This window comes from Corvus kubaryi, unplaced genomic scaffold (assembly GCF_017639235.1).
Source record: "Corvus kubaryi isolate FWS band 111438036 unplaced genomic scaffold, C.kubaryi_AGA036_p1.0 65361, whole genome shotgun sequence".
NCBI classification, from domain to species: Eukaryota; Metazoa; Chordata; class Aves; order Passeriformes; family Corvidae; genus Corvus; species Corvus kubaryi.
The window spans coordinates 196,285-211,277 of NW_024581942.1; the positions used below are offsets into that span (position 1 = coordinate 196,285).

The 14,993-nt window shown below is 39.4% G+C and overlaps 1 protein-coding gene across 7 annotated transcripts in view; it reads left to right on the forward strand.

The window, feature by feature from the left end:
* Nucleotides 1-14,993, forward strand: part of LOC121673342 (USP6 N-terminal-like protein) — a 112,416-nt gene that overhangs the window by 49,763 nt on the left and 47,660 nt on the right. For all 7 annotated transcript variants that reach the window (XM_042046568.1, XM_042046570.1, XM_042046572.1 and 4 more), the window contains 2 exons: nt 2,490-2,563; nt 4,627-4,709. In XM_042046568.1, coding sequence (XP_041902502.1) covers nt 2,490-2,563; nt 4,627-4,709 — 157 coding nt within the window. The remainder of the gene's footprint in view (nt 1-2,489; nt 2,564-4,626; nt 4,710-14,993) is intronic.

The following is a 14,993-nucleotide window of genomic DNA, read 5'->3' on the forward strand; positions in this document are numbered from 1 at the left end:
AATGTACTGACTATTGTGTATTACAGTATTGTCCACTTACATTCAGCCACTCTTTCACTCTTTCTCAAATTAAATCTAATCTCTCTTTTGCCTGAAAATTAGTGATAGGACTTCTTCCCTATTTCTTGAAGCTCAGCAGCAGGTGTACTTCAAACAAGGGAGCTTTTCCCCCACATCTGTCCATTGGAGAAGTGGAGATTAGGGTCAAGTAGTACTTAAATTTGCTGAAGGAATGTCAGGTTTCTAAGGAAGTTAAAAGTTTACTTTTTAAAAACCCGTAATTGGTCTTCTGTAAAGACTTGTTATAAGCACAGATCTGTCTTACAAAAGAAAACACAATTTAATTTTGGTTACAGTTCCTTTATCTTCTCACTTTGAAAGTAAAACCAGGGTTCATCCACTGCTTTTTGTCACTGTTGATTTGGTAGCTTTAGTGGACATTGTCAGTTTAGTAGACACGCTATGCCAGCTAGTAAAGATTAGGAGCCAGATTGTTGTAGTTGTGCTGGAGGAGGAGATAGTGCTGAAATGTCCTGGCAGTGGTGTGAAGTTGTGTCTGTGCCCTTTTGTGTGACGAGGCTGGGGAGGGGCTCTGGAGGGCTGCGGGGGGGTGTGGGAGCTGTGCCTTGATCAGAGCTCCCGTGGGCAGCCGGGGTCACAGAGCCCTGCAGTGGCTGTAAAGCTGGGTCAGGGAAAGCGCACCTGCGCCCAAACTGCTTTGTGTCTTGAGTCCTCTTCAGGCTTAGGAATAAATGTGGATTTGGCACCTGAAAGCAGGGGAGGAGCAGTGTTCTGCTTGGACGAACCAAAATATGAGCAATGTGAAATGATTCTACTTACCTCTTACCTTACAGGGAGGAAATTATTTATCCGTGTGGTGGCTCAGAGATGTAAAGCTTCCAAATATAGCAGATTGAATTATTTATTTATTTTTTTCCCCCCTCCCTCAAATAACTGTGTAAGTACATGTGTGCTGGTTCTGCCACACACTGGAAGAAATGACAGAGCTCTGTGTCCTTGCTAATAAACAGGGGTAATATGATTGGGAAATGATGCTGGCCAGGAAAAGGGGACCAGGTGAGGGTAACAAAGTGTGACTTCTGGGGATCATAAATGAAAGATTTATAGAAGCAGCCAGATTTTCCCCTAGGGGAAGCTTGGGACAAGCAGTGCTGTTGTCTGAATGCTGGTGCTTGTCTGTGGTGGGTCTTGTGTCTGTGGTGGGTCACACTGAGGTTCTCTTTGCGTTCCCCTGGAGAAACTTGGAGTGAAAGCAAGCAGAGACCATGCTAAATCTCTAACAGATGTCTTAGAAGGCCACCTTGGCACAACTTCTTGTCTAAATGTTGAGAAATATGTAGGCAAACTTTATTAAAGGAACACTAGGTTTGAACAAATAATTGTGTTAATGTCATACGGTAGAAAACTGTAATATCTGATCTGTTTTTCTATTTCATGGCCCAGATGGTTGGTATGTACAATTCTTGAAGTTCGTTATGTTGCCATGAACTAGACAGTGAAGAAAAACACATGCTTGGAGTTATTTTTGTAACAGTGTTAGGTTGAAATGTATTTTAAACCTTTTAAAATCCTTGCTTTATCTGAAGTTCATTGCTTTTTAATAATCAAAAGAAATCAACTCTTGAATCTTTCACAAACTTACTAATTAAGGCTGATTTACCTCATTGGTTTGATATAATTACATTTGGGATACTGAAGTACATTCTGTTGTTGGGTATTCAAACAAACAACTTTTCCTTTCTTGGTGCTCTCTGGTCCTGTCCATTTTCTAGAGATAGTCTCTGCTCAGGGAACAGGACTTACCAAAACTTGAACTCCACTCATGTACTAAGTGCTGCATCTGCAGTGTCCTCATGTCTAATGCTTACTCACACATTGTTTTTCTTCTTGCCTGTCAGCCTTCCTGTTGTCATATCCTTACACTTCTTCCAGCTTGGGGTTGCCCAAGGTACAGTTCTGACACTGTAACACTCCCCTTCCCTGTTTTCTGAGAAATAAGTTTTAGGCAATTTCTAAGAAGAAGCCATGCAATATTTCTTCAGCATTCTAATACCTCTACAAATCCTGTAAATAGTTCACACATTTGTTTTAAGCCAGCAGTGAATGTTTCAGCTTTCTCTGACTATTAGAATGTGGAATTCCCAGTTCTAGTGGCTTTCAGTACTTTCTTCAGTCCTTCATTTAGTGGGTTGTGCAGAATTATTTTTTTACTGTATTTAATATCTGCATTGGTGGAAAATCAGAAATATTCTCAACCAGCAATTAAGATGCTGTGCAGTAACTGTACTTTGCTTTGAGCAGTATTCAAGACATGCACCAAGGTCATATTTTGCTTTGACACAATAGTTTTGGCATTTCTCCACTGAAGTAGTCTCCCTGACGTTGAAGTTTATTTTCCAAGTATTTGGCTGCAGTTCTTTGTTCACAAGGGAGAAAATCTGAACAGCATTATTTTAATTCCTCTACAGGTGCAGATGCTGAGCAGGATGCTGCTATCAAACTTGCCCAGGAACGAGCAGAAATAGTTGCCAAGTATGACAGAGTAAGTGAACTTGTTAATAATTTAAAAGACATTTTATAATGAATTTTAGTAATATGTCTGTTTAAAAACTGAATCATTATTCCAGCTAGCTGTTGTTCAAAATACTCTGTCGGGTACTAATCTGATGTTTAATGACACACTGGCCTCTGGGTGAATTAAATTCTCCCTCCATGGGGGATATTCTGGGTAATGACTCAATCAACTAATTTTTCAGGTGCATAGCAAGTTACTTTGGGACTATTTCAGGGAGTGTATTGTATGAGAAATAGTGAAAGTGGGGTGTTTGAGGATGCTCAGTGTATCTATTAGATCAGAAAGACTCTCATTTTACTTTTTATTTATTTAGTATTTGGTTATAGTAGTAGAAACACTGAAATCATTGCAGAAAAAGTAAAAGATGAGTGAGTTGTATGGTTTCTAATATTGTTATGGAGAACTAATGAAATGCCTTAGTCATGTCATGTTTGATCTTGGACCCCTTGTCAGGACAAGCCTGGCACAGAGTATACCTAGATTGCTTACACTGTAGTCAGGTATTTTTGTACCACTTACAGACTTTTAAGTGTCATTGGAGAACTGAGCAATACTTGTGTTTGTAGAGATCATGAAATGTTTTATTTGCCAGACTTGCTGGTGTTTGCACAGTGTGTGCAGGTGAGTGAGTGGATCACCTTGGAATAAAGAAAACATGCTCCTGTCTGGCTAGCTGACACCACACGCCCCTCAAAGCTGCTCTGTCACTGCCATCCTCAGCTGGGCAGGGGAGAGAAAATAGAACAAAAGGCTTGTGAGTTGGGATAAGGTTAGGGGAGGGATCCTTCACCAATGACTGTCATGGGCAAAGCAGACCTGACCTGAGGAAATCTGTTTAATTTATTACCAATCAAATCAGAATAGGATAATAAGAAAACAAAAACTGAATCTAAAACATTTTATCTCTTCCCCTCCCTTCTTCCTGGGCTTAACTTTGTTCCCAATTTTCTCTACCTCCTCCACCCGAGCAGCTCAGGAGGATGGGGAACGGGGGCTGTGGTCAGTTCATCCCACGTTGTTTCTGTGGCTCCCTCCTGCTTGGGGGTTTGTCTCCTTAAACTCTTGCCTTTTTCCAGTGTGGGGTCCTTCCCACAGGCTGAAGTTCTCCATGAACTTCTCCAGTGTGGGTCCTTCCCATGGGTTGCAGTTCCTCATGAGCTGTTCCAGCACTGGTCCCTCCCACAAGGTCAGTCCTTCAGGCACAGGTGCTCCAGTGCGAGTTCCCCATGGGGTCACAAGTCCTGCCACCAAACCTGCTCCAGTGATGGGCTGGGCTGTGAGCAGCAGCAGGTCCATTTTGGAGCTGGCTGACTTTGTCTCTGTTGGATGTGGGGGAGGTATCCAGCGGCTTCTCAGAGAAACCCCTGGAGCCCCCTGCTACTAATACCTGGCCCCACAAACCCAATACACTTTTTGTTCTGAGTGGTGGCCTGATTTCGTATCCAGTAACCTGTGTATAGCCCATACCAGATGTAGATAGGGCTGAAATGGAGTTAAACTTCTGCAAACCTTTTGCAAGATTGGCAATTGGAATAGAAGAGTGGGACATGAATGAAGGCATCACTGAGAGAAAACTCAGTGCTGCATTGTTTGACTGCTGCTGCAAGTCAGCATGGACGTTAATTCAGGACTGTCTGCAGGATGTGCTCTTGCAAGTGATTGTTCAGGAAAGATGGACTTGGAAAATGGAACAAGTAGAAGGCACTCTGTGGGGACCTTGATGGATTATTGTGGAGTTTAACAACAGGTGTGGGATTACTATGACTCTGGTTGAAATGTATTCTGTGTACAGCAGTGACCAAAAGAGATTTCCTGTGATGAAAATACTGTTCATAAGGGCTGGGAGAGGTGTGCTGCTCTCCTTTTTCCTGGCTGGTCAGTTTAGGACTGGTGTTCTCCTCCCCCTCCTCTAACTTCCTGCCACCATGTCCCAAAGGTTATGCTTTGAGTGGTTAAATGCTGTCTTAATTGTATTAATTTATTGTGTCATAAAACATCATTTGGCTTTTTATTTTTTCCTTTGCCTTTAGGGACGTGAGGGTGCTCAGATTGAACCGTGGGAAGATGCTGACTACCGTCTTTACAAAGTCACAGACAGATTTGGGTTTCTACAGTAAGTAGCAAGCTTGGAAAGAAAATAAGATTAAAAGTTTGCTACTATTAATATTCAGGCTCTTTATTGTATTACCTATTTGGTGAAAGTATTATTATGCCTTTTAATAGGTATTTTGGCAAATGCTGTGTAAGTGTTACTACTGGCTAATCTTTCACTGTGCTTTTCAGTTCAGTTTCTATCTGTTTTTTTATTTCTGTAATTTGATCCTGCATAGGGAATGGAATTCCTATTTTTAAAACAGGAATAGTTTAAAATAGTTTTAAAATACTCGGGAATGAAAATTGATAAGTCTACAAAAAAGATATTTCAAGCTGAATTGCAGATAAATTTTGGTTGTGAATAACTTAGTTGGATGTAAACAAACTTGAAGTTCTTGGATTTATAAAACTTTTGTTAAAATTTTTATTTTTAAAAAGATCCTAACATATTACGGTTACTCAATGGTTGTATACAAGCAACAGTTTATCTCAGTCCTTCAAAGATCTTTTAGCTGTATATATTTTTTAACCTTACTGAAATCTCTGCTGATTTGGGACCTAATGTTGAATCTCAGCTTTAAGTCAGAAAATGCCAGAGTCCAGATGCAGTTCCCCTATAGGTGCCTCCATTGTAACATAATCTGTGCCTTTTTGGCAAATAGAAGATTAGGCATTAAATTGTATTAGGGTTTTTGTGTTCGGCAGATGTAAATATCCAGCTTGCACAAACTGAACACAAGCTGACTTGCTGCTTTTGATAATATTAGGGCTCTCTGATGTTCTTGATGTTTGACATTTTGTTTGAATACATGAAATGCAGTTTAAATCCAGAAAAATCAGTGATAAGTGGAAGACTCAGAAATACCCATGTAATTTATAGTACTGGGAAGGGGGGATGTGTATGTTCTGGTTTTTGCGGCTTTTTCCCCCTCTCTTCTTTCCTTTTTGCAATGTTAGTGTTTTTACAAGCTGTCAGTTAAAAAGTCATCTTCACCTGCTTGTGCTTCATTGGGGTGAGTTAATCTGATGTGTGACATTCAGAGAGATGTGTTTTACACACAGAGGTCCTTGTGTTGGTAAACCACAGCTGCAGCACAACTGCCTGGTGGTGTAGCTGCAGTTGTAGCACTCCTAATGGAGAATGGATGTCAGAGTTACTTTTATTTCTTGGGCAGAAGTAATGGAAGCCACTGCGGGGTTCACCTCAGACTTTGGTATCCTTGAGAACTCCTGAACTTTCCCTGTTACTTGTATTGTGATACTTGAATTTTTATGTGTAAGCCATAAAAGATTGTTACTCAAGTCCTCTCCAGTTGCTGCTGCTGTCAGTCATTACCCCAGACCTCTTCCCCAGGAACATCTTTATGCACCAATGCAGAATTAATTCTCTTTATAATAGTCAACTTCAAGGGATGAAAGCCGAAAGATTTAAATTACATAAAGACTGCACATGTTAGCAGTGTATGCAGATAATCTGTTCACTAATTGTGCCTATTTGTAGCTTGTCCATGTCTTGTTACAGGGCAGATTTCACCTGGGAGTGTTCTCAGGGCTGCTTTATGATTAAGATAAATTCATTGCAAATGATATTTTTATTTTCCTGAGAAGCAAAGTTTCTCCTAATAGAAGAAATATCATTAGAATAAACATATCAACTGTCTTGCCCTGAAATGACAATTTATACTGCACTATAGATTTTAACTATGGTCTGGGTCATCTGTGCTGTCATACTGGGCCTGCTGTGTCTGAAAGAAACGTCTGTTCTATGAGAGTTTGACATGCAGCAGGACGTACCAAAAGCCTCAAAAGGTTATCATCCCTGAGAGCCACAATTCCTTACGACCTATCAGGTGTTTACAGTATAAATTAGCAAACAGGCTGATGCACATTGAAAACAAAATCTGGGGGCAGTACCAAATATATAGTGCCCTAGTTAATGTCTGCAGAGATTTGTAATCTTGCTTGTATTGACATCTTAAAATAAGATAACTAAGTAGCTGAGAGATGTCTTTTATGTCAGAAGGGTGCTGGGTGTGAGGAACCAGACAGAAAATTAGGGCTTGTTTTCTCAAGTACAGTAGGCTTTGATTACTATCAGTAGTTTTCTCTTTCTCCTTGTCTGTGTCCTGTTTGCAGCTTTCCTTGGCTTTGTGAAGGGGCATTCAAAGTTCAGTTGATTGCTGATAGGGCAGAAAAGATAATTTTGAGGGAATGAAACACTCAGGCTGCCTGTGTAACTTGCTACTGGGTAGAAGATGGGAGAATGTAAAGACTAGAGCCATTAAAAGAGTAGTTTTGGTCTAGATCTGCAATTTTTCTGGTGTCCCAGTGTCCTTGTTTGTGTGTTAAAGTGGGAATTTGTAAACTTGAGGAACCTGAAGACTTAACACTTCTATTGTCTTCCTGCCATACCTGTAGAAGTGGGCTCAGGTTCTCTTCAGAGAACAGACTGAGAAGTGGAGGGAAAGTACCTTTTTATTTAACAGTGGAGAAATGGGATTGTGATTGGAAACAGATTTGACATTTGCCTTCAAGTAAAATAGGTCACTTTAACCTTCTTATAAGACTCTCCGTTGATGTATCTGGCATCTTTGAGTGGTTCTAAGTGTTGTAGTATTTATTGTTTACAATAGTTAGAATCATCTTTACCCAATACTGTCTTAAATTTATAGTAGCTGCTGCCTTCAGAACACAATTTGTTGCAGTACTTTATTTTGCAGTTCTGCAAATGAATGTGAATGTTGTAGTTAACTTTGGATATTAAAAAGAAATTGGTGTGGACAAGTTATTAAGACAGCTATTTAAAACAACAACAAAAAATAGCTGAGTTAATACCTAATGAATTTAGGGAACAAGAAAGTATGTTCAGTGAGAAGTACCAGAGCATTATAATAACGAGACTTATTTGAAATGAATTAAGGGAAGTTTTAGGGGGAAGTTGGATGTGGGACAAAGGTTTTCAGCAAAGCTAAGCTGTGAAATAACCTGTGGGGAGCCCAAGGGGACTGTCTCCTGAAATGTTTAACACCAAAGTGTACAAAAAAAAATACAGTCATGAGGAGTTTGTTCAGTGGCACTGACTAAATTGTAGGAGCTATGAGCTACTCTGCTGAAAACATAAATTGTACAGTAGAGGCATGCAGGAACCAGGAAGAGTGAAACTCTCGTTACTGGCTAAAACGTAGAAAATTTGGCCTTTACCAACTACTGTTGTTGCAAGGCTATAAGGAACTGGTGGGTTGTTTATTTAAGCCATGTGGTGTTGCAGGCAAAGCAGACTCAACTTGGGGATTTTTTTTTCATAACTTACTGCCAAATAACATGACATTCTGCTTGCTGATTTGGATGCTGGGTAGGAACACTCCAAACCATAACACTCTAACAGGCACCTGGAGGAAACACCTGTCTCCCCTCTGCCTCCAGGACAAATTTCCCTTGCTTTTTGTCATGGTTACCCTTGGATCACCCCAGTTCCTTCGGTGAGGTGGCAGGCAGTGCAGGAGCTCCTGCACACAATTTCTTTCTGCTGCTCCTGGCTTCTTACTTATTTTCACCTACTGCTCCTTGTCTTACATGTCTTTCCCCACCCGGGCATGGTGTGCCTCCCCACTGGGAGTACATCTCCAGTCATGCTCTCAGCATCCCCTTCCACATGTCTCTTCTGTCTCTCCAGTTAGTATTGTTCCTCTTAATTAATACAGACTTTTTTCTGCCAAGTGCTGTTGGTCTTCCTCAGTGACACCTGGTATACATGGAATAGTATATTTAATTAATACATCAATTAAGTAAATTAAATATTCCTATTACATGGAATAGCCTATTAAAACTTCACTCTTCACTTTTGTAATATTTCTTTCAGAGAATCCCATGTCAGGGAGCTTGTCTTAGTCATGACCACAAGTATTGACAGAGCAGACCAGCATATTTTATACAAGTGCAGTGTGGTTACCAATAAACCTAAAAATATTTAAAGGGAAAAAAAAGTCACTAATATCCCTTCCCCAGAAAACCTCAGTCATGGTCCTTATTCCGTGCAATTTATTTTGCAGTAAAAATCCTGCTGCTGATTTCATGTGACAGTGCAGGAATGCTGAATAGTCAGGCTGGTATGAAAAGTGCCATTCAGTTTTAAAAGGAACATTTTTTCCTCTGAAGTCTAGCACCAGTGTCTGTATATACAATCTGCCACTGTTTTGATAAGATTAGATATTCTTTTCTAGAAAGTGCAGGAGATGGGTGCTTCGTGCTGTGCCTGTAGCTGATGGAAGTCTAGCAAACCATCTCGGGGGACTCCTGGCGGGCTCAGATAAGCCTTAGCCTGTAATAGATGACTTTTGCAATCAAGCATTTTAGGAATGGGAGAAATGCCGAAGATCTCTTCACAGATAGTCATAAAAAACCCCTGTTTTGGCTGTTTTTGGAAATGAAAAAGGCAGAATGTGTTTGATATTCATAAAAAACAAGCGGTTTGTTTGCTCAGTTTTTTATTGTTTCTTTTTTTTCTTCTTCTTGGATATGTTGTATCTTTTTGGTCAGCATTATGTGAATTTTGACCCTGCACCCCCCAAAAAAGCAGTTCCTCTCTGTCCTATCTTGGAACCTGGCTAAATTTTAAAGCAAATGTCGTCAGTATTTTTACTGTGGACTCTTCTCTTGTCAGCCCTTTTCTTTACCTTGTAGATACTTCTACTTGCATTTTTTCCAGCAGTCATTGATAAGGGAATAATTTCAGGGAAAAAAAGCTAAAGGAGTTTCTGAGTGTCTTGAAGCTCATAGCAGGCATTCCAGTAATGCCTCGGGATCTGGGATTTCCCCCTTCCCCTTCCTTGAATTCTTTAGTTGATTTTGGTGCTGCTTTGGAATGGTTAAAAAAGCTACTAGAATAAATACCTTATTCCTTGGGTGGTGACAAGTTCCCTACTACACAACTAAGAATGTTTTAAAAGGTATTTTATTTTTTCAAACTGACAGTTTATGTAATATCTATATTGATTTGTCTATTTAGAAGTGACAATTTTATGAGTTATTTTTATAGCTAAAAAGTTATTAAAGGTCTTAAGACAGTAAAAGAAAGCAAGAAATTCAAATGACAGTCAATATTTTTATAAGTAAGTAAGAATTTAAGCTTTAACTGACTGTCATCAAAGCACGTACTTAAAGATGTATTTTTCTTGAATATATCCTTGTATTTATTTTTTGTGAAACTCTCCAGTTATCTACAAGGGCAAAACAGCTTTATTCCCTCCCTTTCCTCCCTGCCCCACATAATGTTAAGGTTGAGCATTGTCTGATTGAAGTTTGCAAAACAGCCCAAACTTTGTGCGTGATCCTGAAGTAGGGTAGAAGCTGAGAACAGCATTTTGCAATTGTGAAGGTCAACACCAGTTTAAAGAGCTGATCCTCTTTGGAGCCTTTCAACACCAGGCCAAAAGTCAGAGCAGGATAAGCCAGACGGCCTCGGTGTCTTCCTAGGATGGCACAGAAAGCTAACATTTGAGCCAATCTGAACAGCATCTTCCTGCACTTAGGTCACCACACTAATGGTCAATGCACTCCAGGTCCTGAGAGGCTTTGTACTGAAACCCGTAACGCATTAAACAACATCCCCCCGAGGAAGAAACATCGGCAAGGTTCATTTGTTTGGTACCTGTTGGAACTACTGATTTCAGTCCTTCAATCAGATGGTGGCCACGCAAAAGTATTTAAAAAAAATAAAATGTCCCACACTTTTCATTTTTAGCTGGCAATTAGAATTTACATTATGTGGTCTTATATAAGCATCTTTGTGTGTGTATATTCTTGGTGATTCTTTTATATTTCTCTCTCTGTACAATCACCCATCTGTGAGGGAGGTGTTCAGTTTTCTTTTATAACAGAACTGTTCAAGGCCACAGTTTTGTTTTTCTAAGTAAAATAAAAATAATACTGGTTTTTGGAATTTGGGGCAGGTACAGCTCAAGTCCTCATTGGGAAATCTGGATTCTGACTTAAATACTCTGAATAATGGATTGTGGAAAGTGTTTTAAGTGTTCACACCTTAACAGTTATGAAATAAAAATGGCAGAAGAAACTGCAATTTATTTACTGCAACTTTACAAGAACTTTTTCCTTTCCATTGTTCCCTGATGAATGCCAGTCACGGAATTGTTCTGGTAACTTTGTTGATGAGCTGTGAAAATCAATGCAGCCATGACATGATTCAAAAAATTAAAAAGTACTTTTATTTCTTCAGCCTGCACTGTAGGAGTTCTTTTCAGACTTTGTTATTATCAAGGTTTGTGTTAACTTACAGTAATAATTGTTATCTTATAGCAGTAACCAGTATTGTCAGATTTTGTGTTCTGACTTGGGTGATTCAGTTTAAACATGTTTTTCCTTTTACTGCCTGCTCAGTAAATGGAAACTGGGGATGTATATTTACTGTGGCAGATGCTCTTATGGTGATAAATATTCCAGGATCAGCATAGTGAGATTGGGCAGATTGGAGGTTTATTTTGCAAGGTTGTTTATGTGGGTTTTTATCCCCTAGGGAATAAAGAGTGGTACAATAGAAGTACTTGTGGTAGAAAATACAGATGTGTTCTGCCTCTCACCCCATTCATGAGGCTCTCTCCAAAATTTAGGTTAGATTCTTGTGCTACTCTTGCAGTGTAGCTCTGTTCTGATTCTGATGGAATTGTACCAGTTCACAGCAGCTGAGAATGTGACTCATACCCTTAGTCTTTATCCCATGAGCCTGTTAAAGCAGTGAACATGTTTTGAGAATAGTTTGCTAATGATGGAGATTATCACATTGCCAGAGGCGCTTTTCAAATACCAGAATTTATTATTTCTTTTGCTGAGATAGAGACCTACCTGCTCTTCTCCATCAAACTTCACTCTTTAAAAAAACCTGCATTTTTATTAGCTCTAATGCATTTCTACAGCATGCTCCAGAAACAAATTAGGGGAGCAAGGAAAGGGAGAGCTCAGTCAAGGATTGAGCTACTCCATTAAATGCCTCCAAATAAAACTATTGATTACTTTTTTCCTCCAGTGTTATTATTTTACCCTGAACTTTTTGATAGGGAGCAATATGATGAGCAACCGCTTATCCCCTCTTGGATTCTATTTCTTGGTAATTTGTATGTAGCCTTGCTGGAAAATAGTCTTTATCTCTGAAGTATTCTGTGTGCATTCCTTAATATTTTTTTCCATGTGCCTGTTGAACCACATGTCCATAAGCAATAACTCTTGCACAGCACTCCCTGCTGATTTGGGTGGGTACACGAGTGAGTTCTCTCCAGATAAGAGCTGTAAGGACAGGTCTCTGAGGGTTCTTGGCAGCAGCAGAAGTTATGCTGAGATTTTGGGTAATAGCAGTTAAAAAAAGAAGCATGGTTAATGTAATTTGGTAATAATCAAAGTAGCATTCAAAAAATAGGGATTTTATATAATTTTAGTTTCAAGTTTTTAGTAGGAGAGACATAGAATCATCAGGGTTGGAAGAAACAAGCTCATTAAGTCCATCAGTACACCCAGCACCATCACTGTAACCCCATAACCACTAAACCACATCAGCCAGTGCCAGATCCAGAAGCCTCTTAAACACCTCCAGGGATGGTGACTCCACTGCCTCCCTGGGCAACCTTTTCCAATGCCTGACCACCCTAAGAGTGAAAAATTTTTTTCTAATACCTGATCTAATCTCCTCTGTCTCAGCTTAAGGCCATTTCCTTTTAAGGCCATTAAGTCTGCATCGGAGTTTAAGGAAGGAGCTCCAAGGCTGCTGGAAGAGTTGCAAAGTTACTGTTCACAGTGACATGGAGCCACAATTCGTAATTTTCTAGGCACAGTAAATATTGCCAAACATGTTAAGTGATGTGGTGATGTGCTAAAATGGCAATGAAATGTTTATTCTTAAGAGTTCAATTATAAATGTGAATCTTACTGCATTTTATTTATCCTGGTCATTCAGCAGGGACTTGCTGTCATTTTCCTCTTCTCAGCTTTGTGAGACAGGGTCAGACCCTCTTGTCGGGAGAGTGGCTAAACTCTTCCCTCCCTCGGGAAGAAGTGTGCCAAGTTCAGCCTCTTTCAGCTGCCAAAGTCAAATACTTATTAAAAAAAAAGTTCAGATCTCTCTTTTTAAAGAAAAGTTGTGTTTCTCTTCTCTTTCTCCTAAATATATGAATCTGCCTCATTTTGACTGCCTAGAAATTTTATGTGGCATTATGAAGATTTACCATGGGAACTCCACTGAATTCTCTTCTCTTCACTGGAGTTTTGCTTTATGTGTCATGGATTCTGCCTTCAAATATGTGATAACACTTGCCTTGACTGATTTTGCTGCAAAATATTCATTGCTAATCATACTGAGGAACTGCTGTTAAAAAAACCCCCAACCACAAATCTCAGCTCTATTTAACATTCTTTCCTTTTGCCCTAATATACCCTGAGGATATTATCTTTATTTAAGGAGAGAAGTGGTAGTTTTCTTGGGTTAGTAATTGAGATTCAGAATGCTTTTTTTAGGTCCATCTTCCTAGCATTAGACAAATCCTTTCTTTTTTTTTTTTTTTCTTTTGCATGCTTCCACAGGAACTACTTCTAAAATAATATTTTAATTGTATTTCTGTCTGACAAAACCTGTTTTGAAAACACAGCAAACCCACTGTTTTCCAGTTATGGAATTCCTGATAAGTTGAAATGAATCCCTGCTTGCTATGCCGTTGTGAAGTGGTGAGGCTGTGTCAGAGACCAGGGTAGATGGGTAATTGTATTTAAACATCCCTGACAGTGGAAGAATACATTGGACCTGCTGTAAAATTTCCTTAGTCCTGTCCATTCTGACTGAGTTAACAGCTCTGCTTCCTTGATGGACAATGAACATTTTTCTCTGAATCTGTCTGCGCTCGTGGTAGTGGTTGTGTTGTGACTCTTCTCTTTGCATTAATGCATTTGAACTTGTGTTCAAAAGCATGAGCTGTCCGTGGAAATTTGCAGTATTTTCTTCCTTAAAGCGAGGTCTTATTTTGCAAGAGCATGTGGTCAGAAGTGTTGCTTTAGAAGGTGTTTTGGTTACCACCAGGAACTCTTCAGTGCCTTTGTTGTTCACTTTTTCTCAGGCTTGCTACTTTCACAAGTATTCTTTGTCAGCCTGATGGTGAAGATCGGCTGTTTATTCAAAGCTGTTTCAGGAAAATTGTCTAAACCAGACCTAGCAAAGGGAGAGGAATCAGCTTCTCTCAGCTAGTCACCTGTGAGCTTTACAGCTGTATATATTTGCACATCACTTGTGTATTTAGTGGTAGGACTTCACCAGGAGGAGGAAGTGCCTTGAAGTTACGTGTCTAGAAGTTACCAATGAATTTTTCTGTGACTTGGACTGTGAATTTAATTTTTTTTGCAACTGTATTTAAGATGATGTTCTCTTTTATTTTTTGTCTTCCCTTTCCCCTTGTCTTATCGTGGTGATCTAGTGTGTGGTTCTTCTCTTATATTCCCTTCATGCAGGTCCTTCCTGTGGAAGGAAGAAGTGTTCTGTTGTTATTTTCTGTAACTCAGAATGGTATGGTCTTGTTTTTCCTTCCTAAAACTGTATCACAGTGTTAACCCATTTCTTTGGCTTGGCTTTATTCTAAGCTTATTCTTAGGACTGGAGTTGAAATTTGAATTTTATATCCATTCTTTCAGCTGAGGTAGTCCAGGCTGTCAGTTCAGCAATCCTCTGCAGATACAGAAGGAAATGAGGTGAATGCAATCCTGCAGATTTGATGGCAAACACAAAAATAAGCTGCAGGATAGTTCTGCCAACTGAGGACAAATAATGTGTTTTTTTGTTAACAGCTGCTGCTACTTGATTTGAGTAAAAGATCACCCACTGTGTACTAGGAATTCATAAAGTACTTCCTTTTATGAAAAGAGCTATTAGGTAGCAGAACTGAAAGAAATGATTGAGTACGTTAATATAGTTTAATTTATACAACGTTCATAAAGCGATATGCAGTGGTTTTGAGTTACTGCTTAAGCTTTAAAACATACATATTTAGCATAATCATTATTACCTCGTATATTTCCTACTAAATTTTGCATTTATAGAAGATTAAAGTAACTGAATGTAGGAAATGGCCAGAGTGTGTTTCACTGGCACAGATTAAGGATGCTAAAAGGGGGGACAGTTTGTAGAAGTGCAAAGATGCTGCTACTCTAGACCCAATGAAGGACCCACCAAAATGGGATTCGAGACCACTGACGTTTATTTCCTGAAAGAAGCAAGTGTAGGTACATAATGCTGTGAGCTTCAGCAGTGAGCAAGTATGTA